This window comes from Eumetopias jubatus, unplaced genomic scaffold, assembly GCF_037043125.1.
Source record: "Eumetopias jubatus isolate StellerSeaLion01/CBP00866 unplaced genomic scaffold, mEumJub1_p1.0 scaffold_8, whole genome shotgun sequence".
In the NCBI taxonomy this organism is placed as follows: domain Eukaryota; kingdom Metazoa; phylum Chordata; class Mammalia; order Carnivora; family Otariidae; genus Eumetopias; species Eumetopias jubatus.
Window position 1 is genome coordinate 93993411 of NW_028274814.1, and position 26853 is coordinate 94020263.

General features: G+C 45.4%; 1 protein-coding gene across 1 annotated transcript; it reads left to right on the top strand.

Moving 5' to 3' along the window:
• The first annotated feature begins 8484 nt into the window (after nt 1-8484).
• DYRK2 (dual specificity tyrosine phosphorylation regulated kinase 2) lies at nt 8485-22297 on the top strand. The gene is made up of 3 exons (XM_028110854.2): nt 8485-8929; nt 9552-9700; nt 16751-22297. The coding sequence occupies exons 1-3, from the start codon at nt 8881-8883 to the stop codon at nt 18356-18358; spliced, it is 1806 nt and encodes a 601-aa protein (XP_027966655.1). The 5' UTR covers nt 8485-8880; the 3' UTR covers nt 18359-22297.
• The last annotated feature ends 4556 nt before the right edge of the window (nt 22298-26853 follow it).

Below are 26853 nucleotides of genomic sequence, written 5' to 3' on the forward strand. Positions count from 1 at the left end.
TCCTCACTCACTGTGGATTAGGCCGAGAGAAAAAGATAATAGAACACTAGCATGAGAGAGGGGAAAGTAGACGACTGGAATGGAACAACTCCAGCGCGAGAGAGAACACACAGGGCTCTAGGTGGAAAGAGACACAGAAGCAGTCAGGTCACTTAGTAGGTGAGGCGCGCGTAGCATGAGAACATCGTTGGATGCGAGCGTTCGGGTCCTACTTCCACGTCTTGTTTTCTCCCCTTTAGCTCATGCCTAGCCTCACCTCAAACATTTCAGCGTGTCCCCATCTTCCTTATAAAACTTTCTATATAGTCTTGGGGCGCCTGGGTGGCACAGTTAGGCGTCTGCCTTCAGCTCAGGTCATGGTCCTAGGGTCCTGGGATCGAGCCCCGCCTCGGGCTCCCTGCTTGGTGGGAAGCTTCTCCCTCTCCCTCTGCTTGCTGTTCCCTCTGTTTGTGTTCTCTCTCTCTTTTTCTTTCTGTCAAATACATAAATAAAATCTTTAAAAAATAATAAAATACAAATAAATAAAAATTTCTATATAGTCTCTCCGGCTTCTCCTCTCTTGACTCTTGCTGTCTCCCCACACCCATTTTCTTCCTCTTCATTCTTCCCAGTACCTGTGCTATGGTTTATTTCTCTTCTGCTGTTCGACAAAAGCGTGCTGTCTAGAGCCTACCCAGCTGCTTTACTTTTTTTTTGGTCCCTTCCTTGTCCCGAGAAAAATATTTTTCCTCTCTCCAAAAAGCAACCCTCTTTTTACCAACCCATTGACACACTCCTTCTTACTCTTCTTTGTATATTGATATTATCTGTCCACTAGTAGTGGAGAGTACTTCTTGGGTCATTTAAAATTTTTGCGCCAGTTGGAGATGCCGATCAAGGGCCATTCACCTGCACGTGTGCTAAATGCCACGCCTTTGCTTACAGCCAATTTTCTGTATTTCAAAACCTTCAGGAGAGAACACTGCTGTGTAAACAGTGGGCTTGTCCGAAACCAGTCTATGAGAAATAACTGACAAGCTATAATAGCTTTCCTTCAGTCAAAGCTATTTTGGAATATAAAAGTGTTAAAAGGGCTAAGTAGCCCTTTTACTCAATTACTCAAATTATTCGATCACCAAAAACAATTTCTCTTACTTTTGCCAAGCTAATTGAAAACAAAAAAAAGTGAGTTTGGGGCTTAGATTTTCTAGTGATTGTTTATACTATCTTAATGAGTAAGTGCATTATCAACTCATTTAACCTGAATGAAAGTGTGACTATGAATAAATGTATAATTTAATGAAAAGCAATTCCCCAAGGATCTAGGGTGGTCTAGATGGAATGGCCAGATTGGTGGAGAGCACCCACTTCTACTACCCTAGACTCCTTGACTTTTCCGTCAGCTTGAGGCAAAGGGCAGATTTGCTACAATAGGATAAACACGAAATTATCCTAACTCGTGTCTGGACTTTTTTGAATCCGGTAAGGTGAATTCTTTAAACTGGTTTTTAATAAAGACCAGACTCAAATCGTTCTTGGGAATGTCAAAATAGGAATTTGCCCCCAAAGTCCTAAAGCCATCAAAACTCGACCATTTTTTGGCAAGTGCTTTCAGGGATTATCCATCCCTTTGTCTCTGAAATTAAGGCAATTTTGTAATCATTTGGTTTGGAAAAAAATAGAAAAAATTGTTAGCAGTCAACAAACCTGGCTTTTGACCCTAATGCCTCCTCCATCCCTACCTGTGGCTCTGGGTGCGCCATTTTGTTCTCCCTGTCTCACTGTTCTCATCTGAGAAGTATGTTTGCCTTGGGTGGTGGGTTACCGAGAACGACCACAGCTGCATGACCGTATAAACATGAAAGACTTCTCTGAAAACTTTATTTTGTGACATGAAATGTTATTGAGGGCTTATTTTGTAACATGAAATGTTAATGAGATTGAGGCAAAGGTGAAATCTCTATTTGGCCCTGAAAGCAGGAACCACGCAGAGTCTATAGGCAGAATACTTGCCTTGTCATTTCTTAGCCGTGTGACCTTGGGCAAGTTAGTTAACCATTTTGTGCCTCAGTTTCCTCATCTCTAAAATGGAACTAATAATAGTACCTACCACACAGATTGGTGTGAAAATTATATCAGTTCACACAGGTAAAGTTCTTGGCATACTACTTGGTCATAAAAGTGTCTTATATAACTATTAGCTATTATTTTGAGGGTACTCAGGCAGCTAGGGCATTACCAAAGGCACTATTACTCTTCGGGTAGGTCCATAGCCTTAGACCCTGTGCTGCATTCTTTCCATCTAACTGAGGTCTTAGAAGCCCTCAGAACTGGAGTCAGTTCTGCATCTTTGGGTTTCTCTGATGATCAGGACTATTCTGAACCAGACTCTTCTGAACTTGCCCCGTAGCAGACCTCTATCCAAGGAGGGCCAAGAGTTGTATCCCCAGACTTGGCCTAGGGAGGCCTGGAGCCAGAGGGTCCAAAGATGCAGGAGTGGCTCATACCTGCCAAATGTAGGGCTGACCTCAATGCCCAAGGCTGCCTTGTGAACTGGGGCATGGATCATTCCAGATCCTGTTGGTGTGTCTCCTCTCCATCTCTTTATAATACCTCCAAGATAATGAAGGGAAGAGGGGGGTGTCTTCCGATTTTTGTATTTTCTTTGAATGACATGTACCCCTTAGTCTGAGTTTAAACAGCCAACATCAGTCAGAAGTCAGTGCATCAATCCTCACGACAGATGAGACACTGGCCAATACAACTGGGCTCTGGAACACACTGTTTGTTCCTCATTTATGAGAACTCATCCTCCCTGCGTGATTGATAAATCCTGTCTATGGACCACTGGGAAGAGGTGTGATAGGGGAATCTTTCGGGAGTCCATGTTTCCCTGTCTTGTTATCTCATAATTATGTCTCACTTTAGCTGATCATTTTAATAAGCTTTATTGCAAAATGCCTTGATAAGCAGCTTTAGGAATTCTGTATGCTTCTGAGACCCAAAGGTAGAAAGGAAAACGTCTGGTGCTTCCATTACTCCTGGCCTCTCCTTACTTCAAAGGCCCCTCTCTTGGGCTCTAGAGAGAGCATCCAAATAATCAGTATCTGCCCTGCCTCCCTGTGCCACCACCCTCAGCTACTTCTGGAAGCCACTTCCAAACTGGTCTTTTCTGTCTCTACTCCCTCCCTACTCATCTTTTTAACACATGGGCAGCCAAATTGATCACATTCCTTGCTAAGCACTTTCCTCAGGTCAACTCACGGCTCAGAAATCTCTAGTGGCCTTCGTTTCTATCCACACCAAGTGGAAACTCCTCTCTCTGGCTTTCACTGCAATCAATGACCCAGATGCTCCCCACTCCATTCCTCACCATGCCGCTCCCTGGTCCTCCTCAGCCCCCCTCTCGATTCCAGGGACTGCTGCTCTTCTGCAGAGCTCATTCCCACTTCTCTGCCTTCACTTGCACAGTGCCCTTGGCCTGGAGAGCTTTTTCTTCTGCTTAAGAGAAGTCTGCTTATTTTTTGAGGCCCAGATCAAATTCTGCCTTCACCAGGAATCCTACTCTCTGATTCCTCCAACAAGCACAGATTCTCCCGGCCCGCTAGAGTTATATGGCATTTAGATTCCATAACCTATACTAGATGGGACTTAGATATGTTGCCCTCTGTATCAGCAAGGAACTGGCAGAAAGAAAACGTGGTACAAAGAGTTCAATTAAAGGACTGTGTACATGAGTATGCGTAGGGCAAAGGGAAGTCAGCAAGGGAAAATCAAGCCGCTAGAGCTAGCCACAGCAAGAAACCCTGACCGCCTCTGGGCTTAGAGGGGTGAGGGGGCCGAACAGTGTCCAGAACTCCAAGGGAGTAGCTCTAGCTGTAGGAAAGGGCTGCCTGACATGAGCTGAGGGCTTTAGTCAAAGGTCCTAGCCAACCTGTGGCGAGCCAGGGAGATAAGCAGCCGGACTTCATTCTCCTCAAGCCCTCGGGGCTCTTGCCAGGACCTTCCACTGGTTAAACCCAGCTAGAAGCTCATGGTCAAGGGAGCCCATGCATGCCTCCTATACAGCCTCCTACGGCAGAGAGTGGGGTGGAAACGTGGGTCTGGGGGAGAAACAGGAAAATATAAAGCACATGCTCTTCACCGTGCGGCTGAAGTGTTTCCTAGAATAGGAGTTTTCTCCCAAGCTAGACTGAAAGTTCCTTGAAAATAGTGTGTGTTTGGTTTTTACCTTCCACAGTGCCTAGTAGGGTGTGAATTAGAACAGGTATGAAACTTCATACACATTGAAGATGGTAAAATAAGTAAGTAAAGAACGAAATAGTGACTTCCCACTCTAAGTTCGGTATCTTTTCGAGCACGGACGTCTTGGTTTTCCAAGTCAATCAAAGTAAAACCCAAATTCCTTCCCGTGACCTGGATCCTAGCTATCTCTTTACCTTTGGCCCACTTCCTGCCCTCTTACTGCGCTTCCGATATGTCTCCACTTCAGGGCCTTTGCATCTGCCAGGCCCTCCGCCTGAAGATTTCTACCTGCTAAAAGGCCGCGACCTTTTTAGGGAGGCCTTCATTGAGGACCCTAAGTAAAAGAGTACTATCTCCTATGTCTCCCATCTCTCTCTGCTCTCTTACCTCCCTTCATTTTCCATATAGTGCTCATTGCCACCTGACACGTAGTGTACGTATTGTTCACTACTTGTCGTTTCCTTGCACTAGAATACAAGATCTACGGAGCAAGGACTTTATCTGCTTGGTTCCAAATACTGAGAGCCAATGCCTGACACATGGCAGGAACTCGATCGTTGACTTCATATACATGTATATATATATGTATAATGGATTTTAAATATGTATACATAGCGTACAACGGGTTTTATATATATAATAGGTTATATAGAGTGATATATAGAGGTCGATATTGAATATATATATTTATTATATACAGTTTACCCTTGAACAATGAGAGGATTAGGGGCAAACAGCCCTGTGCAGTTGAAAATCCACATATAACTTTGGCTGCTCACCCAGTACCCTAACTTTATGAGGGTGACAGTACCACCCCTTTCCCTGCTACCCCAAGCATCCCCTGTTTTGAATTGCTGACCTGTCTCCCAGAATACACTACGCCTTCTTACACCTCGGTACCTCTGCACACCCTATTTCTCTTCTGCCTAGAATATCCTGGCCTGGCTTGTCTGACTGGAAAACTCCCAGGCATCTTGAAAACCTTCACCGAAGCTCAGCCTCTTTGATGCCAGTCACCACTCAGGCAGAGCTCATCATTCCCTCTGCGCGCCCACACTGGATCTCCCACCGGCCTCAGTTTTGGCCCCATTACATCATTCAATGTCTGGTCTCCTCTCCTGGACTGTGAGCTTCTTAATAACGATGCCCAGAGCCAGAGATTGTTTACTTAACTGTGTAGCCCCGGTACTAATAGTGTCAAAAATATGTTAACTGCTTACTGTGTATTGCTTAATTGGATAAAAGAATGAGGTCCTAGTAGATTTGCAGATTGAAGCCTAGCCCACCACGTCTGATGATTCATCATATCCTGTAGGCCTTGCACATACTAAATTCTTTGTAAATGTTTCTGGGATAAAAGGATTAAAGGAGTCAATGTGTTTTGAAACCAGCAATTTTCTTGTTCATTTCCAATTTCTCTATGATCACTACTTTTCCCAGTGAAAACTCGACTTCCTTCCACAAGGCTCCATTCTGAGTTCCCCAAAGTGTCCTTCTCTCTAATCCGGCCACATCCTGCCTGCCTATTTGTTATTTGAGTCTGGATTTTATAAACATACAAAACAGATGGAGTTTTTCCAACAGGCAAGAATCAAAGAGCAGACACTTACTAACAGACTGGAGCTCCCTGATCAGGTTACTATTAGCAACAATACAACTCTGGTCAGGTCGTGACTTGTGAAGACTAAAACATGATAATATTTGGGAAAGAGTTTTATAAAGAGGTAACTATCCAGTATAATTAATAATGATGCATTAAATTAATAATGATTGAGGGTAGTAACTCCTAGCATTTACCCAGTTCATTCTCCTTGAAAGCTCAAGGAGTGCATTTGTACATGTACTTGACCTTAATTCAGGCTGAAGTCATCAATATGAGAGGAATCCAAGAAATTGTAAATGCTAATTTTGAGCTAAGTAAGAATATAATTTTGAAAGGCATGCCATTTGTAAATAAAATAGCCAAAGATTAGACCAATAGCAAATTTTCCTTAAGACAAAACAACAAAAAAATAAAAAACTGAAATTATACTTGCCATGTCATAAATCCATACTAGGAAAAGTTCCCCAAACATGTATCTTTTTCTTTCTTTGATTAAAGTTATTGATTCTTTGTGTCCTTTTATTAAAAAAAAAAAAAAGCCAGTGCTCCTTTTCCTCCGGTTTAATGTGTAGATTAATATTACTAACTTGGATTTTACAAACCATGACTTCCAGTAGTTAGCATTTCCCTTATTCATGAAAAAGCAGTGCCATATTTAGTTTCCACTGAAGTATTGCAAGAATGATTTAAGTGAAAAGGGGTGTCAGGTTATATTAAAATTGAATTTTTGGCTTCAAATTTTTTATTTGAATAGCAGTTATACGGAGTACTCATTAAAAAAAAAAGGAATATGGTATGAAAATAATTGTTTTGAAAAGGAAAGAAGGAAAGAGTTGTGAGTTTCTTAACAATCCAGGGTGATATAATAGAAAGCATAGTGAAATTAGATTGGGAGCCAGAGAATGGGTTCTGGCTTCACTTCTGCTACTAACTAGCCTCTTTCTTTTTAGTTCATGCTGAACACTAGATGTTTCCCCAAGTGAATCTGAATGGGATGGCAGGCAAGGGGACTATTTCTTGCTGGGGCCAGATCAGGTTATTATTGTTCTAGAGGCGTATTATCGGATTGATCATCTCACCCTGGTTCTACTTGAGTAGAAGTCACCAGGAAGAAAGGGGTTTTTTGGAGGGACATACCACTAGGCAAAATTCTACTCTTTGCTACTTGTCACCTCTGCCAATGCCCATTATCTTTAATGCCTCTGTAGGGCCCCTGGACACTGAGAGGGTCACAGTCTATCTTTGAGACGCTCCGTTTCATTTGTAGAACGCTGAGGGTGCCGGCTCTGGGAGATTGCTGTGACAATTTGCAGACAGACAGTAGGGGCGATGGGGCTCCGCAGGAGGTGGCCCCCTGGCGATCTGCGTTGGCTCTAGTTCAGGCCTGCAAACTTGGTCCAGCCAGAGGCCTGGCCGATACGGGAGGCGGAGCACAAGGGACCCAGGTACCCCAGAACTTCAGAAACTGGACACTTCTCCGGAAGGAAGTGCCGCGAATAGCTTTCAGGGCCCGTAGTCGGTGATCGCCTGGCTTTTCCTCCTTCCTAACTGTTGAAGTGACAAAACCTGTGACCTTTGTACAAAGGATGTTCCACACACGACAGGACGCAGGTGTGAGCTGGGCATGCAGTTTTTCAGTCTGCAAGGGAAAGAGAGGCCGTAGATGGCAAGTTGAGAGGGCAGGGAAATTCTCCACGTGTCTCGGAAGGGAAAGGGAGAGAGACTTGTCTCTGGGAATGAGAAGAATTAAAGGTGTCTCTCCCTGACGGCGGAGAGCTGAAAGGAAGGTGTGTCTCTCCCAGTGGCCGCGCAGGAGAAAGGCTCTGAGTTGTAAGGCAATGGGAGGTGTCTCCGATGTTTATTTTTGCCTAGCAACCCACAGCCAACTGCTTCCTCAGCAGCCATCCACAAGCGCCTCTCAGCCTCCCCTGTCCTAGAGACTGGAAAGCGGTCACTTGGTGTCAGTAAATTGGGGAGGGTGTGCGTGTTGGAGATGGAGGTGGGAGGGCAGCCCCCTCCTTCACCCACGCTCGGGGTTCACCAAGCTAAGCTGCGGCCCTCTTTCGGGCTTGACTTACCGAGGTGACCCTTGCACGACTAAGTTATTTACATGAGAGACTGGGGAGAGGGGCCGGTTAAGTCCCCTGGGACCAGAGAGGGGGGACAGTATTGTCTGTGAGCAGCCATTGGGTTCAGAAAGCTGAAAATCCATGTGTTTGGGGGCCCTCAGGGAAGGGAAGGGGTCTCTGCAGCGATTTCGGTGGAGGGAAGCAGTGGTAGGTTGCGCTGTAGGGAGAAAGGAGGGGTGCTGCCGGGGCCGGAGGCCGGGGAGGGGAAAAGGTCGTTAGTAGGGGAGCCGAGGGGAGCGGTGCAGATGGCCGGAGGGGGAGGCGGAGGCCGAGCGGAGACTGCAGACTTTTCCGGGGAGTGGAGGGGTGGCTAAGCAGATGACTGGGTGGGGTAGGGACTCCGGAGGGTGGCCGAGGTGGGGGAGGGGTGTACGTGAGCGCGTGTGGCTAGGCTGGGGGGGTGGGGGTGGGGGTGGGGGAGTCCGAGGGCGGGGCCTGCACCCGCGGCGGAGAGGAGCGGGGGCGGGGCTGCCCTCCCGGGCCGCGCCGCGCGCGGGCGCCAGTGCGAGTGTGCGCGGGGGCGCGCGCGCGCGAGCCCGGGAGGAGGCTCCCGAGCGAGTCGGTCCTGGCGGCGCAGCCCGCTCCCCCGCGCCCTATGTGAGGGAGTCGGGGAGGCCAGCGGCGCGCAGGGGAGGGCGAGGCATGTGCACGGGCCGGGGGCTGCTGCAGCCGCCCGAGGAAGAGGAGGACGGCGGCGGCGGCGGCGAGGAGGAGAGCGGGGGACTCGCGGCGGCGGGCCCGGGCCGCGGGGATGCAGCGGACTCTGTGTGTCTGGCTGTAGCTGACGCGAGGCGGCGAGGAGGCGCCGGAGACCCGCGCAAGGGGCGACCGGGAGGCGGCGGCGGCCGGGAGAAGTAGCAGCAGGACGGGCGGCGGCGGCGGCGGAGACAGCAGCCCTGAAATGCATTTTCTTCTCCAGCGGCCATGTTAACCAGGAAACCTTCGGCCGCCGCTCCCGCCGCCTACCCGACCGGTAAGGAGGGCCGGGCCGCCACGCCGCCCCGGGCGCCCGCCCCCGCCGGCCCCCGCGCCGCCCGTGTCCAGCCCTCGTGGCGCGGGCGCCCGCTGCCTGCGGGACCTCGAACAAAGTCTGCGCCGCGGCTGGGGCCCCCGGGCGGACGGCGCGCCCTCGCCTCGGCTCCGCTCATTGTTGCACGCCGGCCCCAGGGCTCCACCGAGCGGAGCCCTCCGACCCGGCCGGCGGGGGCCGTCCCGGGCCTCTTCCCCCCTCCCCCAGCCCGGGGCTTGGCGAGGCCATCGCGCCCTTGTCGGCGGTCCAATCCTCTTCCCGGCCTGCGGCCGCTTGCAACGTGAGCCGCCCAGCCCCGGCCCAGCTCGGCTCAGCCGCGGGGTCGCGAACTCGCGCGCCGGCGCCCGACTTAACTTTGCAGCTGCCCGAGCCCCGCCCGGGGCTGCGCGCCTGGGATCCGGGGTCCCGGCGCCCTTTTACTCCCCCGGACGCCTGTTTTTACCGTCCAGCCTCTCTCCCGGGGAGAGCGGGGTTCGCTACCCAGAGGGGTGGGGCGGGGCGACGGGGTCTGGGTGACTTTCTCTCCCCTGACCCTCTTTTGTCTCCTCCCGCGCGTGGCTCCCAGGCCGAGGAGGGGACAGCGCCGTTCGTCAGCTTCAGGCTTCCCCGGGGCTCGGTGCGGGGGCTCCCCGGAGCGGAGTGGGGACCGGCCCGCCCTCCCCGATCGGCCTGCCGCCTCTCCGGGCCAGCAACGCTGCCGCCGCAGCCCACACGGTGAGACCCAGCCCCGCGGGAGGCCGGGGGGAAGGGGTGCGGGAGGGGCTCGGGGCATAAACAACCCGGACCGGTGGGGTTCTGACGCCGGGAGACGAGAGGTCGAAGTGCGAGTGTCTCCACGCCCCTGGCTAGTGGCCCCTCTTGGACGCCACCCTATGCAACTTGGGCGAGCCCAAAGCTGCAGCCACAAAGGAAGATTCGTGGCGTGGGCCCCTCACTTCCCCTCCGGAGCCCGCCCACCCCTGCGCTCCTCTTCCTCGGAACTTCCTCCTTGCTGCTTTCCTTCTTTTTTCCCTCTTTTTTCCGTCCTTGCTTCCCAGAGCTCCTTTCCCTGACCGGATAAACATCCCCCAGCACCCCCCCCCACCACCACCATCACATTGGGTACTGGGTATTTATAGAACAGATATGTGTTAGGGGACAGTCAGGCCGTCCTGCCCGGAAAATCGATCCCCCAAAGAGCCTCTCAGGCCTGGCTCCAGCCAGCAGGGAGCACCGCCAATTGTCCCCCGCGTGTGGAAGCATGTTTTATGAGTGCTACAAGTTTGAGCACAGCAGAAATTGTAATTAACATTAACAAAAATAAGAGCCACAGCAGCAGTCAAAACAAGAAGCCACCCCTGTAGGATTCTGCATTTGGATATTATTAAAAAGGAAAGAGGCGCCTTTGCTTTGGAAGTGAGAAGGGCAGGGCACCTGGCAGGTGCTGCCCTCCCTCAGTGGGTGGAGGGGGAGGGGAGAGCCCATCGTGGGACTAGTGGTCGCAGATTGGCAAGCTGGATTTGACTGCAGCATGTACCTTTTCTCAGCTCCCAGACATCGCCCTTGGAAGGTGACTGCTTAGAGGAGGTGTGCACTTTTGGAGGAGGTGGTGGTTTCCCAGGTCCTTTTTCCAGTTGGATCCTCCAGAAGAATGGCCTAAGGTGGTTCTGCGTGAGGGATGCTTGGGAGGAATATGGCTTCATTTGCCTAGTGAAAGTTGAATTCTTGTGGAAAAGGCCATTTCTGGTCTACAGAGAAGCAGCTCTTAGGGTCAGGTGTTGTGGGGAAACTCCTTTATTGGAGAATTTGTGAGAGAATAGCCACAGTGGGGTATCTGCCCCTTGGACCTGGACCAATGTGCACAAGTTGTACAGGAGAACCGTTTTGTTGTTAGGTAGTCATTCTCTTTCTCTCCCTCTCTCCCTCCCTGCTGTCTCTCTCTCCCTCCCTCCCCTCCCCCCCCCACATGTGACCAAGGGCTAGGAATTCACCAAACAGAAGTTAACTGATCTGTGTTGCACTGTTGATGGTGGAAGAGAATCCTTTAGGCTGGTTGATTCTGTATGTTATGGGTGAATGTTCCTGTTATAGTGACGTTTTAGTTGAGGAATTGCCGTTGGCTTTAGGGTTTGGGGTTTATTTGTTTGTTTGGTTTGGAATCGTCTGACAATTTGGAAAATATCACGTCGACTTTTTTTCACGTGTGGATGCAATCACATGACTTGGTGTGACCTGGGAAAGAAAGTACTTGGTTTGCATCTGGATTCCCAAGACTGGGCCTTACTAGATCAGAGCCTTTTTCCCAGTGGATGTACCTAACGAGATTAGAGAAAACAGAAGGTGTCCACTGGAGGAACAGCCTGCAGTGGACCAGAAATGAAAAGATATGAGGGTCCTTCTCAGGACCCCCAGGAATGGATGCTTGTATTTTGTTGTGGTATCTTATGGTTAAAATTCCAGACTGCTTTTGGTCATTAGAGACTTGGTTTGGGAAGTGTGAAGTTAGGTTTTGATTGTGGTTTAGTTTTGATTTTATTTGTACAACATTGCAGATTTCCTAGAACAAGAGAGTTTGAAAAGACCACAGCATTTGTCTGGTTCTCCTCTTTCATTTTACAGATGAGGAAATAGTCGGACAGGTTGACTGGTTTGGTGAAGATTCCCCAGCCAATTCATAGCAAGGCTGGAGCTAAAAGCACAGGCCCTCCTGAGCTAGCTTCAACATCTAGTTTGACACTGCTAATCCTAGGAAGTTTTGTTCATTTCGTTAGAAATGCAGGAACCTTTGCAGATCCATACTCTCATATAATATGTCTTTGAGGTGTTTATAAGGTTTTGTTTGTTTGTTTTGTTTTGTTTTTAATTCCACAGCGCTTATACTTAGGAAGAGCTGTTTTAGAATGGGGGGGGAAGGGTATTGAGGAGAGGAAAATGATCTTGTCACAGGAGCTTGCCCATATTTTCCCTTGTAAATGAAATAGTAGACAGGTAAATATGTGATTATAAAGATTATGAACTTCAGAATTTATTTAGTCCATTGCCCTTTTGTGCCCTATCTCCATGGATATATTATTGTATACTTAGTCATTTTGTTTTTTTCTGTTTGTCCTAAAAGTGTAGCCGGTAACTGTCTCGATTCCTGTTAGTTTTTTTTTTTTTTCTTTTGATGTTGTATGGGAGATAATAATACACTTATTTTTTTAATTCCCAAATGTTAGTATTATATCACTGCCCTAACTGTTCTGATGTTTAAAGCAGTCTCCAGTTACCATTTTACCTTTATAAAATAATTGGGATTAAAGAAGAATGAGTACATTCATTTTAAAAATAGAAATATTTTGAAGAAGAAAAAGTAGATAATTCGACTTAGGGCCACACAGGCTGTCTGTGTTTGAGGAGCAGCTAAAATCCAACCTTTTTGCACTCAGTTCTGTTCCCATGACACTATAGAACATTGCTAAGATGACTTCAGGGAAGTTTCAGAATGCTCAAAAATGTTAGCACAGTGAAATATCTGCTATTTTCCACTTAATTATTGGAAGAGATTAAAACTACCAAACTGATTAGACTATTGTTCTTACATAATTTTTAATACTAAACTATTTCATGGGCAGAGAAGGCTTTTGTAGGTCTCTCTGTTTGAACCCATACATTGTACTTATCTAACAACTACATTCATTCTGTGTATATTTTTAAATGTGACAGCCATGGTAGGTGGGCCATGGCAAATAGGAATAAGCCACGTTCTGAGACTTCAAGAGGCTGAGTGAGAGGTTTTTAATATCCTTACCGTTATGTAGGCCTGGCGTATGCGTTCTGGAAAAAGTGTGAGCACTTCTAGAGCTCCCTCCACCCCCTTTTTTTATAATCAGTTAATTGTGCTTCTGAATTTCGTCCTGATTACAGAGTCCTGCAGTGTTTGAGATCAAAGGCCTTCCCATACTCCAGCCTCTCAACTGAATCCCCGTAACATCTGGAGAGTTTTTAAGGTGGCACCCATGGCTTTTAGGTGTCTAGTTGATGCATCTACTCTGGGTCCATTTTACCGTCTGTCATTTTGCCTTAAGTCTCTGCCGATGCACTGCACGCCTAACATCTTGTGACTTGGATCCCCAGGGACGATTCCCAATTCCCTGGGCGTTAACTTCATGTTTTCTTATGAAGGTACAAAGGTAGTTCCCAAATAGAACTCGGAGAGGTATCAGTTAGCAAGGGTTTATTAACATGTGTTCTTCCGTTCAATAGATACTACCTGAGTGCTTACTGTATGTTTGGGTTTATGTTAATAGGGACTTAACAAAGATAAGAGGTGACCCCGCCCTTGAATCGCTCACAGCCAGGTGGGTGCATCAGGTGTCAAAACACTTCAATAAGATGAAATAGGCCTTAACAGTCTATCGGGTCTAACCGTGGGCTAAATGCACAGGGAAGGAAAGGGGATGTTTCACAGAAGAGGTGAGAGTTGAACTGGACATTGAAGGCTGGGGGGTTAGGAAGGAGATTCCCAGCAGCTTTTGGAAAGGATGATGATAATAGCTCTTCTTTACGAAGCACTGCATACATTTTACCTTATTTAATCTAATAGCCCTAATGAGAAGCCCTGTTGCCTTCTTTTTACAGCCAAGCATACTGAGGTTCAGAGAGATTAAGTAAAGCGTCCAAGGCCACACATTTAGTAAGTGATAGAGCTGGGATTCATTTCCTGTGTGTCTAATTGAAAATGCCTCGACTCGTCACCACTATGAAACACGACTCCACCAAAAAGCAGAGGAGCTTGAAAGAGCATGGTGTCTCCACGGGTCTTGGGGAACCCAGCGTTGTTACTCGCAGAGAGAACTGTAACAGTGGTAGATGACGTTGGAAGGACGGACTGAGGTCACTTACGTGCTACATTTTAGAACCTGGTGTCCTTGCCTGTCAATTCTTGTATTATCTGTGGAAAAGGAGTACAGTTGTAGGCCCTTGAGCAAAAGTGAGGTTAATGTCAGATGGACTGTTTTCAGTGACAACTCTAGAAGTAGTTTGGAGAGAAGAGATGAGGAATTCTAGACCGAGAAGCCAGGGGGCATGTTAGGAGTGGGCCGTGAGACCCGGTCAACGGAGAGGGAATAGGAGGGAGAGAGACAGTGAGGCTTAATGGGGCCTCGGAAGGTCAGGGAGACGCTGAGAAGGATTTCCAGATGTAAAGCTTGAGTGACTGTGGCGGTGAAGCCTTTTATTTATTGGAAATTGAGGGTATGGGAGGAGGAAATGGTTTGGGTAGGGAAATCAGTTCAGTTTGAATTGCTTGTGGGAAAGGCCGTGGGTCTGTGTAGTTGGACACAAGGGCCAGGGCTCAGGAGGGTAAATTGGGCAGGCCCCAGCTAGAGGTGGCAGACGTGGCAGACGTCAGCCCTTGGGCGGTTGCTGGAGCCCTGGCTGTGGTCATGACCAACCGGGGAGAATTATGGGAGTTGAGAAGCCAGGAGAGTTGAGGCTTGAACCCTGGAGAACCCCTGAACCCACCCAGGAGTAGGTGGACTAATAGTTGAGACAGCTGAGAAGACCCAGAGAAGGAGTTGGGAGAGGTAGGAGGTGAACCAGTTCATTGTCAAGCTCTCTCTGGTGCTAGCCACTAAACTTGTGGGTTATGTTTTTAATTGCGCAAAACATGAAATTGCTGTTGCAAAAACAAGTGAATTTCTGATTCTCAGAAAGTTTTGCTTTGCTATCCTTTTAGGAGTTGCTAAAGCCCCAAGGTCAATTTTGTCCCTAGTAGCATGTACACTGGTAATGTAGGTTTTTCCTCTGAATCCCTCCTTCCTGCCCCGGAGAGAATGCTTCTCTAGAAGAGATAGCTTTGGAATTTCAGGTCCTTGTATTTCCTGGTGCTTGAAAGACCACAGTGGAGATGGAGGGGTGCAGAGTGTGGGCTTGGGAACAAAAGCAGTTGGACAAGCCAGTACTGCTTTTATATATACTCATGGACTTGCTGATTCATTTTTATGGACCATTCTGCTTTTGGCATCGAATGGGGATAAAATAACCTGTCCAGCTACCCTGACGAAAGTTCACCTTAGCATGAGCTATCATCTGTGACTTTAATAAAAGGGTTTGACCAGAAGTCTTCACAAAATTGGTCTGAGAAGTAAAATCCCTCAATCTATGAAGTCACACTTCGGACAGGCCCAGGGACTATACCATATTCTACTTTGTTTTAGAAGCAAGCAGGGAGGAAACTCACTCCTCACATAATCACTGTGCAGGTGACATGTCAGTTAAAGAAAATGCGAAGGTCTTGGTCTGCTACTAAGAAGGACTTGAAATTTCATTTTGGAATCCAGGTGATTCCAAACCACTTCCTCACTTGCCATATGACATACACAGACTGCTTCTACTCTTTGGGTAGTATATAAAGCCGGAAGGGTAGGATTCAGAAAGATCTCACAGAAAAACTACCGCAAAGCGTTTAGCTGATTGGTTGTAATAAGCTCCTGCAGGGCAGGGACTCTGCCACTTGTGTGGCTAGACCTTAGCCCATCATCTTGGTTGAGTGAATGAGCTGGGTTGTGAATGAGGAACTGATGGTTAAGATTTTATATAAAAATCACCAAGCAGGATGCATTAAGACTTGTGGGTGGTTGTCTGAGGCCAGCGAGAACTCCTAACTGAGAGGGGATCCTAGCTGCTAGTGCTCTGCCCTCCCTCACGTCTTTGCAATAATAACACTTGAAAGAAATCCCAAGCAGTTTCTCAGTAGAAGGCTGGGGGCCCCTTGGCTTGCACGGTCAGCTTTGTTTAGACAGCAGTGTTCAGGGATGGCCTGTGTGCCTGAAATAGAAGTCGCTACTCTGTATTGCTTGTTGGAAAGCTGAGTATCCCGGCAGCCCACGGAAATAACACTGGTGAAGAGAGCTGAGCCATTGACCAAAGGAAGGCCCCAAACTGTGTGGTGGTTGGTTTGTTGCACTGAATGGCCTTAAATGGTCATCACAGTCAATGAAGCCCAGACATTTTTAAAAATAGATGAGGGGTTTACAGGATGCTACAGTGCATATCTACATGGGAATCTCGCAAGCCTAAAAGTGCACATTTTTTTTTTGTGCCAGTGGTTCATACATTTTCCTAGGTGTAGTCAGTTTTCCAAGTAGTAGAGAAGACCGAGAATGAAGATGCTCGTGTTTTCACAACAGAGCTAGCTAGACATTGGAGAAAGTAGTGGACAAGACAGACGTGGTCCCTGCCCTCCTGGTAACGAGGAAGCTACTAAGTGTGAAAGGGGTTACAGTCTGGAGGGGGTAGACCCAGCAAGAGACTACATGCTCACGCTTTCTCCGTGTCCTGTTGCGTTTTATATTAGGTTTGGGCTGAGGGGAACGCCTGGGGTGTACCAGACCCTGTGCTGAACGTTAGGGAGAGGCCAGTGACCAGGACAGACGCTCTCGGCCTCCACAGGGAACCTGCTCCGAAGAGCGTGGATATGTGCAGCAAGCTGCTGGTCAGTCAGGTGTAGCACTCCTGGGGTCCTTGTATTTCAGGATCCCAAGTTTCGTAGCCTCACCAAGTCCGCTCATCTTTTCCCTTTATTTTCTCAGAGGCTGTCAGCAGCCTGTCCACTCTCCCCGTCCAGGTTTTCCTGAGGTCCTGCCTGGGCGTACAGCTCTTTCCATGTAGTGCAACTGACTCTGCCGGTACATTCAGACAGATCGGATTTTGTAAAGGTGGGCTGGGGGCCGACTTGGAAAGTACCCCATGTGAACAGACAGACCTCTTGCATCCTACTCACGGTTGCTTTCTGCCTTCCAGATTGGCGGCAGTAAGCACACAATGAATGATCACTTACACGTCGGCAGCCACGGCCACGGACAGATCCAGGTTCAGCAGCTGTTCGAGGATAACAGTAACAAGCGGACAGTGCTCACGACACAACCCAATGGGCTCACCACGGTGGGGAAGGCGGGCTTGCCGGTGGTGCCTGAGCGGCAGCTGGAGAGCATCCACAGACGGCAGGGCAGCTCCACGTCTCTGAAGTCTATGGAAGGCCTGGGGAAGGCGAAAGCCACCCCCCTGACCCCTGAACAAGCAATGAAGCAATACATGCAAAAACTAACCACCTTCGAGCACCATGAGATTTTCAGCTACCCTGAAATCTATTTCTTGGGTCCAAATGCAAAGAAGCGCCAGGGCATGACGGGCGGGCCCAACAACGGGGGCTATGACGACGACCAGGGATCCTACGTGCAGGTGCCCCATGATCACGTGGCTTACAGGTACGAGGTCCTCAAGGTCATCGGGAAGGGAAGCTTCGGGCAGGTGGTCAAGGCCTACGACCACAAAGTCCACCAGCACGTGGCCCTGAAGATGGTGCGGAATGAGAAGCGGTTCCACCGGCAGGCGGCGGAGGAGATCCGAATCCTGGAGCACCTGCGCAAGCAAGACAAGGACAACACCATGAACGTCATCCACATGCTGGAGAACTTCACCTTCCGGAATCACATCTGCATGACGTTCGAGCTGCTGAGCATGAACCTGTACGAGCTCATCAAGAAGAATAAGTTCCAGGGCTTCAGCCTGCCTTTGGTTCGCAAGTTTGCCCACTCGATTCTGCAGTGCTTGGATGCTTTGCACAAGAACAGAATCATTCACTGTGACCTTAAGCCCGAGAACATTCTATTAAAGCAGCAGGGTAGAAGCGGTATTAAAGTGATCGATTTCGGCTCCAGTTGTTACGAGCATCAGCGTGTCTACACATACATTCAGTCCCGTTTTTACCGGGCTCCGGAAGTGATCCTTGGCGCCAGATACGGCATGCCCATCGACATGTGGAGCCTGGGTTGCATTTTAGCAGAGCTCCTGACTGGTTACCCCCTCTTGCCTGGGGAAGATGAAGGGGACCAGCTGGCTTGTATGATTGAACTCTTGGGCATGCCCTCCCAGAAACTGCTGGATGCGTCCAAACGAGCCAAAAATTTTGTGAGCTCCAAGGGTTATCCCCGTTACTGCACTGTCACGACTCTGTCAGACGGCTCTGTGGTTCTCAACGGGGGCCGTTCCCGGCGGGGGAAACTGAGGGGCCCACCCGAGAGCAGGGAGTGGGGGAATGCACTGAAGGGGTGTGACGATCCCCTTTTCCTTGACTTCTTAAAACAGTGTTTAGAATGGGATCCTGCGGTTCGCATGACCCCTGGCCAGGCTTTACGGCATCCCTGGCTGAGGAGGCGGTTGCCAAAGCCTCCGACGGGGGAGAAGACGTCCGTGAAGAGGATAACCGAGAGCACTGGTGCTATCACATCCATCTCCAAGTTACCTCCGCCTTCCAGCTCGGCTTCCAAACTGAGGACTAATTTGGCACAGATGACAGATGCCAATGGGAATATTCAGCAGAGGACAGTGTTGCCAAAACTCGTTAGCTGAGCTGAGTCCCCTGATGCTGGTAATCTGAAAGATACGACATTGCTGAGCCTTACCGGTTTGAAAAGGAGTAGCTCAGACCTGTTTTTATTTGCTCAATAACTCAACTCATTTGTATCTTTTCAGCACTTATTTTAATGTAAGAAAGTTGTTCATTTTGTTTTTATAAAATACATGGGGACAATGCTTTAAGTTTTTATACTTCCTGAAACTGTTTTTGTGTTCTAAAAGTATGATGAGCCTTACTGTATCTAGTGTGGCAGAGTAATAAACATCAGTGGCAGGCCATTGATTACTTCGTGACTGCTGCGCATTTACAGATTGGTGTCAAAGACATTCACTGTTCCTATGGTTCATAGTATATTCTCCCCGAGGCGACTGCCCCCGCAGGGCCCCCTCCTCCCTCCATGCTCCAGGTTCATGCACAGGTGTAGCAGGTCCTGCCTCCATTTTCCATAAGTCACGTGGGTGGTAGCGAGGGTGGGAGAAGGGTCAGGGCGACAATGATACTCTAAGAAGAACTGCACCTTAAGAGATTTTGTTTTTTTTTCCTAAACCAGTGGTCAAACAGACACGACCTTCCCAAGGTTTTAAATGCCCACTTGGCATTCTGACTTTCTAAAAGCTGGCCAAGCACACCTGGGTGGATAAATGGAAACGTGTGCGTTCCTTCAAATTCTCTAATAGGATCAGCAAGCTGTTTTGTAAAGAAGCCTCAGATCATGGACTTGGTTTTGCACCTAAATATAGAAATGTATTCCATGAACTGTTCCTCCTCTGCTTTCCTCCTCTCTGTTCCTCTTTCACCACACATCTGTTGCTTGCATTCATGTTTGGTTTTTTTTCCCCCTTCCTTCAAATATATATCCCAGACTGTTAATACAGAAGAGAGACACTTCAGCTGTGATTGTGACCATTGTTTCATATCCCAGTTTAAAAAAAGAACAGCAGCCTAGCTACTTAAGGTGGGGATTTCCATAGTTCCAAAGAAGGTTTAGCAAATTAGAGTGAGTTCACACTTTTCAGGTGCCACTGTAAGGTTCTCTTAGCCTGGGAGAGCATCAACTCTTTCTTTAAAAAGAAAGAAGGTTGAAAATCCTCTTGCTGAACAGAAGGAATTGTGACTGTTCAATGAGTCCAGTTTTAACAAATTTAAAGGAGGAGAAGCTCAATCTCGAGTTAAATGGTTTGACTTATTTGCATCATTAGAAAAATCACAAATTGCATTCCTCTATCTTACTTCCTTTTGGATTGCACTGATTGTTTTTGTGGGAATGACACTTTACCTGGGAAAGTAACTGAGAGTTAGGTAAAAGAATATTTTCGTCTCTGAATAATTATTTTCAAAGTGAAAAATTCAGTATTTTATCACTAATGTATGAGCAGTGGTATTTACCAATTTCAAAGCACGTGGAAGAAATTTTTTAGTATGTGCAATTTAATATAGAAAGATTTTTGCCTGTTTGGGTAATAGGTTTTGGGTAGTATAAATTAGGATAAATACTCTTTTATATGCACAGATATTATTGTATTGCCTGTAAATTGATTTACAAGTACTTAAAGCATGGTCCCCAGCGAGGCCAAGAAAGTTTCCGGTTAAGTTCTTTAAATATTAGTCCTACGGTTTCTCTTACTAAAAAAGAAAAAAAGTAGTTTTTGGAACAAAACACTTATGTTGAGGCTTTGTCAGTTGCTGGTGGAGAAAAACGCTCAGGAAATATTACAGATATTTGCCAAAAAACACAGTAATACGTTTAGCTTATTAATAAGATAGTGATGTTGTTATTTGCTTTACTATTTAAGGGTGTCACTGATAAATTAATTTGTACTTCTGTATTTAGAAATTAGAGCTGCTTTCCCCTAGTCAAATTCTTTAGCATATCGTATACATTTCTGTGTCATCCGTGGAAGTGCAATAATATGGTAGTAAGTTGCTTTTTAAATGATGCTCATGTGATGATACCCCCAATCAGTGGCTTATAGAATTTAAAGATTGTGTATTTATTATTGAAATTCTGGCTTAAAGGCATAACAAGTGTAAGACTTGGTATGGTGGCTTTGTAAAACCATAAGCCTCTGAATGATGGTTTGCTTCTTGAGGTCAGTAAAATAAAAACATAAAGGCTGTTCTTCCCTTGCAAGACTCCTCTTCCATACCCAGCCTCATCTTCACTTCACGTTTACATGAACCTGAGCCTGCCGTTAATAGAAGAAACATCCCTTTAAAATACATGTGAAAATCTATAGCTGGACTAATACTGCTTGTCTTTACCCCACCGCATAAAACTGGTTCTTAAGATGCCAATAGTGCATTTGTGACTATAGTCACAAATGTAACCGGAAACTTTTAAGCCAAACTCTAAGTGCAGCGCTATGCACCCCCACCCCCAAATACAGTGAAATTTACTTCATTCATAAGAGCCACCATGTTCAGTGTTTAGTGACAGGGCTGCTTTGAAAAAAAATTCGAGCTTAATTACGATGTCCAAAAAAGAAAAAAAAAGTTGCATCTCTGTGATCTTAAATGAGGGGCTGTACTAGGCTACTAGGAGTTGGCTTGGAAACAGTCCTTGGTCTCACAGGTTACCATTGTCTAGGGATGTCTGAGCTGTTTTCAGACCTCAGACTAGCACGGTGTCTTGTCTTTGGTTGCAGTCTCATCTGGCTCCGGTCCTCGTACCTCCACAGTGCGCATGACCACGTCAGGGCGTTGCTACGACAGTGGAACAGCACGGTGATGCTGGACAGTTCAGATCAACCGTAGAGGAGAAGTTGTGCCCTTAGTGTTAACAATGTGCCTTTTGTTCCGAATGCCATGTTGTAGGGCATGCGTTTTTTGGCCTCTTTAACTCTTTGAATACCAGGTGGTGAGGATGGAACCCACCTCTGCAGAGATACATCTGTCTTAAATATCTAGTTACTTACAGGCCTTAATAGAAACCATAAGGCGTGACTCATCATCAGGCAGTGAGAAAGGTAACCACCGGTTAGTTACACGGGAAATTCCTATGTTTAAGGGGTTAAAGATGGTCTTTGTTGTATCTTTTAACATCAGACTGATTTTTTAAATGATATTTTTTTGTTATGCTAACACTAGACAAAAATCAACTGTATTTGTAAAAATTTACCTCAAACCATTTAATTTTATAGTGTGATTAATCCCAGGGCATTTGGTATGAACCAAAGTGCATTCCTTTTCTATGTGCCTGGCTCTAGTACGGATGGCCAGGGCTTTTTACAATTTGGGTGCAAGGCACTTAAGCCACTTTTAAACTTAATGCGTGGTTGGGAGTCGTGTTCAAGGACTCCATCAGGAGGTTAGGCAACACTTCAGGCATCAGTAGCATTGGGCCATATTGGAATCTTAAAAGTGTGAATTATTTTAAAGAGAGCATTCATTTTTGTAATTTTTTTCATCGAGAATAATTCTGGTAAGCAGAAGACTTTTTAAAAAAACTGATTTGGTTGGTAAAGGTTTTAATATCGCCCAACATAATGCTGTGGTAGCATTTAAAAAAAAAGTATTTGTCAACTCTGTTTCTTAGGGGCTTGTACATCTCTCTGCTATGGACATATATAAAATTAATTGTAATTATACTCAGCTCAACTGCTACAGTTATGTCTAGGCAGTGGCTTGGGTTTTTATCGAGCAACAACTTAGACACGTGACTGTAATATGCTGCAACTGTGTGTACTGAAAATATGTGAAAATGGTTGAATGTGGACTGTGTATATATGTATGTAAACATTTCTGTGAGATGCTGCTGTCGCCACTTAACATGAAATATGTTCTGGTGGATTTTAATCCTAGTGGCCAGTTCTATGATACTGTATGTATTGTACAGCTGAAGACAGGAGTAAGACTGTTCAGTGAATATTTGTTACATTTTATTGTCGTGGCCAGAGATAATTTCAGAATAAAAATTTAATGTCCTACCTTAATTTTCTCCCCTTTTCTAACTATAATTTAACTCCTGATCTCTTTCTGGTGATATTCCCGGTCTGGTAGCCTGGAGAGAGTTTAGAAGGCAAACATTGTCAGCTATAATTGATTTTTTTTTTATTAGCTCAGTATAAATGTGCAAGTTCCAAGTAAGAAAGACTAACGTTTTAGTAGGCAACTCTTGCTTTTCTCAGGATACCCTATTCCTTACCCTGTAATATTTCTATGTTACTTGTCCTTTATACAGACTCTGCGGCCATGTTCTATATCCTGCTAGAATGTCAAATCTTTTTCTTTCTTTCTTTCTTTCTTTCTTTTTCTTTCTTTCTTTCTTTCTTTCTTTCTTTCTTTCTTTCTTTCTTTCTTTCTTTCTTTCTTTCTTTCTTTCTTTCTTTCTTTCTTTCTTTCTTTCTTTTTCTTTCTTTCTTTCTTTTTCTTTCTTTCTTTCTCTTTCTTTCTTTCTTTTTCTTTCTTTTCTCTCTTTTTCTCTCTTTCTCTCTTTCTTTCTTTCTTCCTTCCTTCTTTCTTTTTTTTAACCTTCAAAGTGAGAAGCTGTGGAAGCAGAGTCTGTAAATTATTCCCCACCAGTCTATTCTTTTCTGTGCCCAGGTTCTGGCAAATGATCCATATGTGCTCTCACCAGCTCCCCCATATGCTTCTTAATGCTTATGCCTTTGCAGTTCTTGTACTTGGTGGTCTCTGGTTCATGTTTTTTGGGGGTTTTGTGTCTCTCTGCCATGGCTGGACCAGAAAATAGGGCCTGTAAACTGCAACTAGCTCATGATTTATCAAGTTCAGTTAATACCAAGTGAAGAGTTTGCTTACAGATGACAGCAAGCAGATGCTCTAGTAATTTGTCAGACATTGCAGGGAGGTTATGTAGACAAATATTTCCCTCTTGTGGAAAGAACTACCTCACATCTTTATTTACACCCCTCCTGCCACCAACAGCAGAAAAACTACTTAGTGTGGCTTCCTGCAGCAGAAGTGGGATTTGCTTAAAACAAGGGAATACTGTAGGTGTTCCCCAACCCAGACTTGGTCTTATCATACCCTACGCCACAATCTCCCATGACTGCTTCTTTTGCTAATCAGAGTTCTTACCCAGTGAAAAAATACCAACTGACCAGCTAACCAAGAAACCAATATATTTAGAAAAAAAAAAAGTAAGAGACGTGCATCACGTATAAAATTGAAAGTTAGACACTAACACAGCGATTTAAATTTAAGATGGAATGTCCAGATCTGATATACTCAGAGCAGATTATAGCTTCCACTCATTCTCTTTTATCAGATCTCTTCAAAGCTCTTTCTTAAATTGATTAATACTATATTCTGTTTGAATTTCTGTAATCTTTTTGCTTTGGGATTCAACACCTATACAAATAACTATTTCTGGAACTTCAGAATTGCCTTCAAACTAGCACTCCAGAATGTTCTTAGCTAGCATTGTTGGGAAAGGGAAAAGAGTTAATTTTCTGTTTTGGAAAGAGCATGAAGAGGGATTGGAAAAAATGGTATTTGTGACTTTGTTTCACTGCTGTGTTTAAGCAGTTTGAATTACGCTGTGTTTTTTTGTTTTGTTTTGTTTTTAGTCATTAGGCAAATAAACACTTGTCATTAGTGATGCTTACCACTGTCCGAAATGAAAAATGACTGCCAGTGTGTTGCACGTGCATAAGAAAATTGCATCTTACTGCAAAGGCTTTGGTTTTATTTGGTTTGACTTTGACATACTGTTTTGCTGTGGTCACATCCTTACTCTCTGTTCTACATTTCCTATATATTGGGGATGGCATAATTGCCATTCCTTTGCTTCTCAAGGAGCTTTAGTGAGCAAACTAATGAATTTATATTTACTTCTCCAAAGAAAGCTGACATTTTAGGAGTATTAACTAGCCATCTATAATAAAGAGCAGCAGGGTATAACTGGTACATTCCCAGAGCATTGCTCCTTCTGAAGAAGACTTCACAGGTCTCATGGTGTTGTATGAACATCAGTTCAGCCTTATACATTCCTGTAAGCTATAATTATCCTCACTTGATATTTGAGGAAACTGAAGTGACTTGTTTCAACGTGACTTTGCAAAAACAGTTTGGGCCTCAGGTTGCAATCTGATGAAGAATTTTGGTCTTGGACAGTAAAGGAAAATCCCCAGTTGTATATCACATACAAAAATTTAGAAAGGGGGGGATTTGAGCTAGCAGTGAGCCTTTCTGTTACTTGAATAAATTGTGTGTCAGTTCCCAGGAATATTTTTTTAAAAGAGGAGAAGCTACAAAAAACGGAGGTTGAGAGCATCTTAGTCTCCGCAAGTGCACCTGATAACTAACGTGCATTGTACACGCACCTCTCGGTTAATCTGTGAAAGAGGGAGTCCTAATACTGCCATATTTGGGGAGGCTGATAAATTATAGTGGCTTTCTTACTTTCTGTTCTTAAAATATGCTTTTTACATTTGAATGTATGAAAATATTTTTGACTCTTTACTAATTCTCAGGGATTAAAAGTTAAATTTTACTGACTGTAGCAGCAGGTAAACCTCTTAAATTCAAACTTACTCAGGTTTCCTATTCTTTGCCTCCATACTGAAGAAAACACAAAATGCCTGCCAGGCAAATATATAAAAATTTAAATTCCAAATACAATTTTAAAACACCAATTGTAAATAAACCAATTTTACAAACTAAAATATTGTGTCTTTCCTTGCTTTTTATCCCAAATTATTCCCCCCCCCCCCCCCGCCCCAAGTTTCAGGAGATTAAATATCTAGATCTTCATTGGTAAAAATAAAGTGTGTTACTCACAAAACAAAACCCCATGAGCCCGCCTGGATCATTTAAGTAAGAGCTTATTGAATTGCTTTAGGTTGTTTGGGGGGAAATTTTGATTAGTGTACCAGCAGTTTATGTATATTTACGGGAAATAAGGGTATGGGTAAGTTTGAGTTAATTTGTCATCCTTTTACCTGCAGAGGAATACCCAACCTAATTTCCCCTTTCCCTAGAATTCAAATCATTGGATTTTTGGCTTTGATAGGCAGAAAGAAAGAAAAAAAAAAAAGGAAGGGAGGAAAGGAAAGAAAGGGGGGCGGAGAGAAAGGAAGGAAGGGAAAGAAATAAAAAGAAGAAAGAGACAGCCATCTTATTAACATTTATTGCAGATGGCATTCATTTGTCAAATATTTATTAAATGCCTACTATATGGCAGGTACTATTTAGATACTGAAGATATATAATAGTGAACAAAACAGACGTTCGTAGTTCGTGTCTTTACAGAGCTTTTAGACTGGTTGGGAACACACGGTGTACAAGTAGTGTCTTTACAGAGTTTTTAGACTGGTTGCAAACACAAGGTGTTGTACAAGTAATTATATGAACAAATACATAACTGCAGATGTAACAAGTGTTGTGAAGTAAAAGCATGTGGTGCTGAGCGCGTGTATATAATGGAAGGGGGCAGGTTGTGTTGTCTTATATGGATCAAGAATGGCTTCCTTAGGAAATAAATAGCTGGAGCTGAGGAAGGAGAGCATGGACAGAAATCCTGGAGCTGGAAGAAGCAACATATGTCTGAGCCATTAAAGAAAGGTCCTTAGAGCTGGAGCCCACTAGAACCACAAGAACGAGAGAACTTGGTGTGAAATGAAGCCGGCACGGTGGTTTGGCCCCCCAACTATACCAAGCCTTGTAGGTGCTGTTAAAGATTCTGGTCTTCATCCTATCTGCACGGGCAGCGACCGAGGGATTTTAGGAAAATGCCATGAACAGGCTGGCTCTCCCTGGCTGTCTTTAGTAGAATGTACTTAGAAGGGCAAGAGTAGATGAAGGAAGAAAAATTGGAAGTGTTTGCAAGAGATGGCAGATTAGAGCAGAGCAGAGAACAGGGATGGAGATTTAAAGAAGAGTGGATTGGAAGGCTCTTTAAGATGCAGAAATATTAAAGTAGAGGTAACAGTGGTGTTTCTTTGTGTATGAAAGCAGCTGGTGGTATTTTAAAGTCTGACTTGCTACACTGCATCAGAGGGAATTACAGTGCCTCATTTGTTCTAGAAAAGAGAAGGTGAAAATTAACGCGTTTAGTTACAGAGTGTGAAGTCCTGGTAAGCTATTTATCTTTTGCTGGAATTTGAAGGCTTGGAGTAAAATCTTATTTATTAATTCAGGAAATTATTTAGATTTAAAAGAGATTATAAAATAAATAATTAGGAGGCAGACAGGGGACTGTAGAGGTCAGGACTAAGCCAAATACTCCATGAGGACAGCTATCCTCTCAGGCTTCCCTCCCTCCTTATTTCCATAGAAAGTAAACACCTGCTCTATAGGGTATTTGGATGTACCAAAACAAAACAAAACAAAATTTTTTTAAAGAAATGGAAAAGGAGAGGGATCCCTACCCTTGAGGACTTCATGTTTAATTGGGAAGACAATATTAGACAGAAAACATTAAACAATTTGAGAATGGTGAAAGATAAAATTCAGAGCAAGTGAAGGTCACTGTGGATAAGAAAAGCTTCAGGGAGGTATGTCTCTAGCCAGGTCTTGAGGGAATTCA

What these genes read in the sequence shown, in the direction of transcription:
- DYRK2 (XM_028110854.2), top strand. Translation starts at nt 8,881, where the DNA reads ATGTTAACCAGGAAACCTTCGGCCGCCGCTCCCGCCGCCTACCCGACC. An exon ending in TCCCGCCGCCTACCCGACCG is followed by an intron (nt 8,930 to 9,551) that starts GTAAGGAGGGCC and finishes CGTGGCTCCCAG; the next exon opens with GCCGAGGAGGGGACAGCGCC. An exon ending in CTGCCGCCGCAGCCCACACG is followed by an intron (nt 9,701 to 16,750) that starts GTGAGACCCAGC and finishes TCTGCCTTCCAG; the next exon opens with ATTGGCGGCAGTAAGCACAC.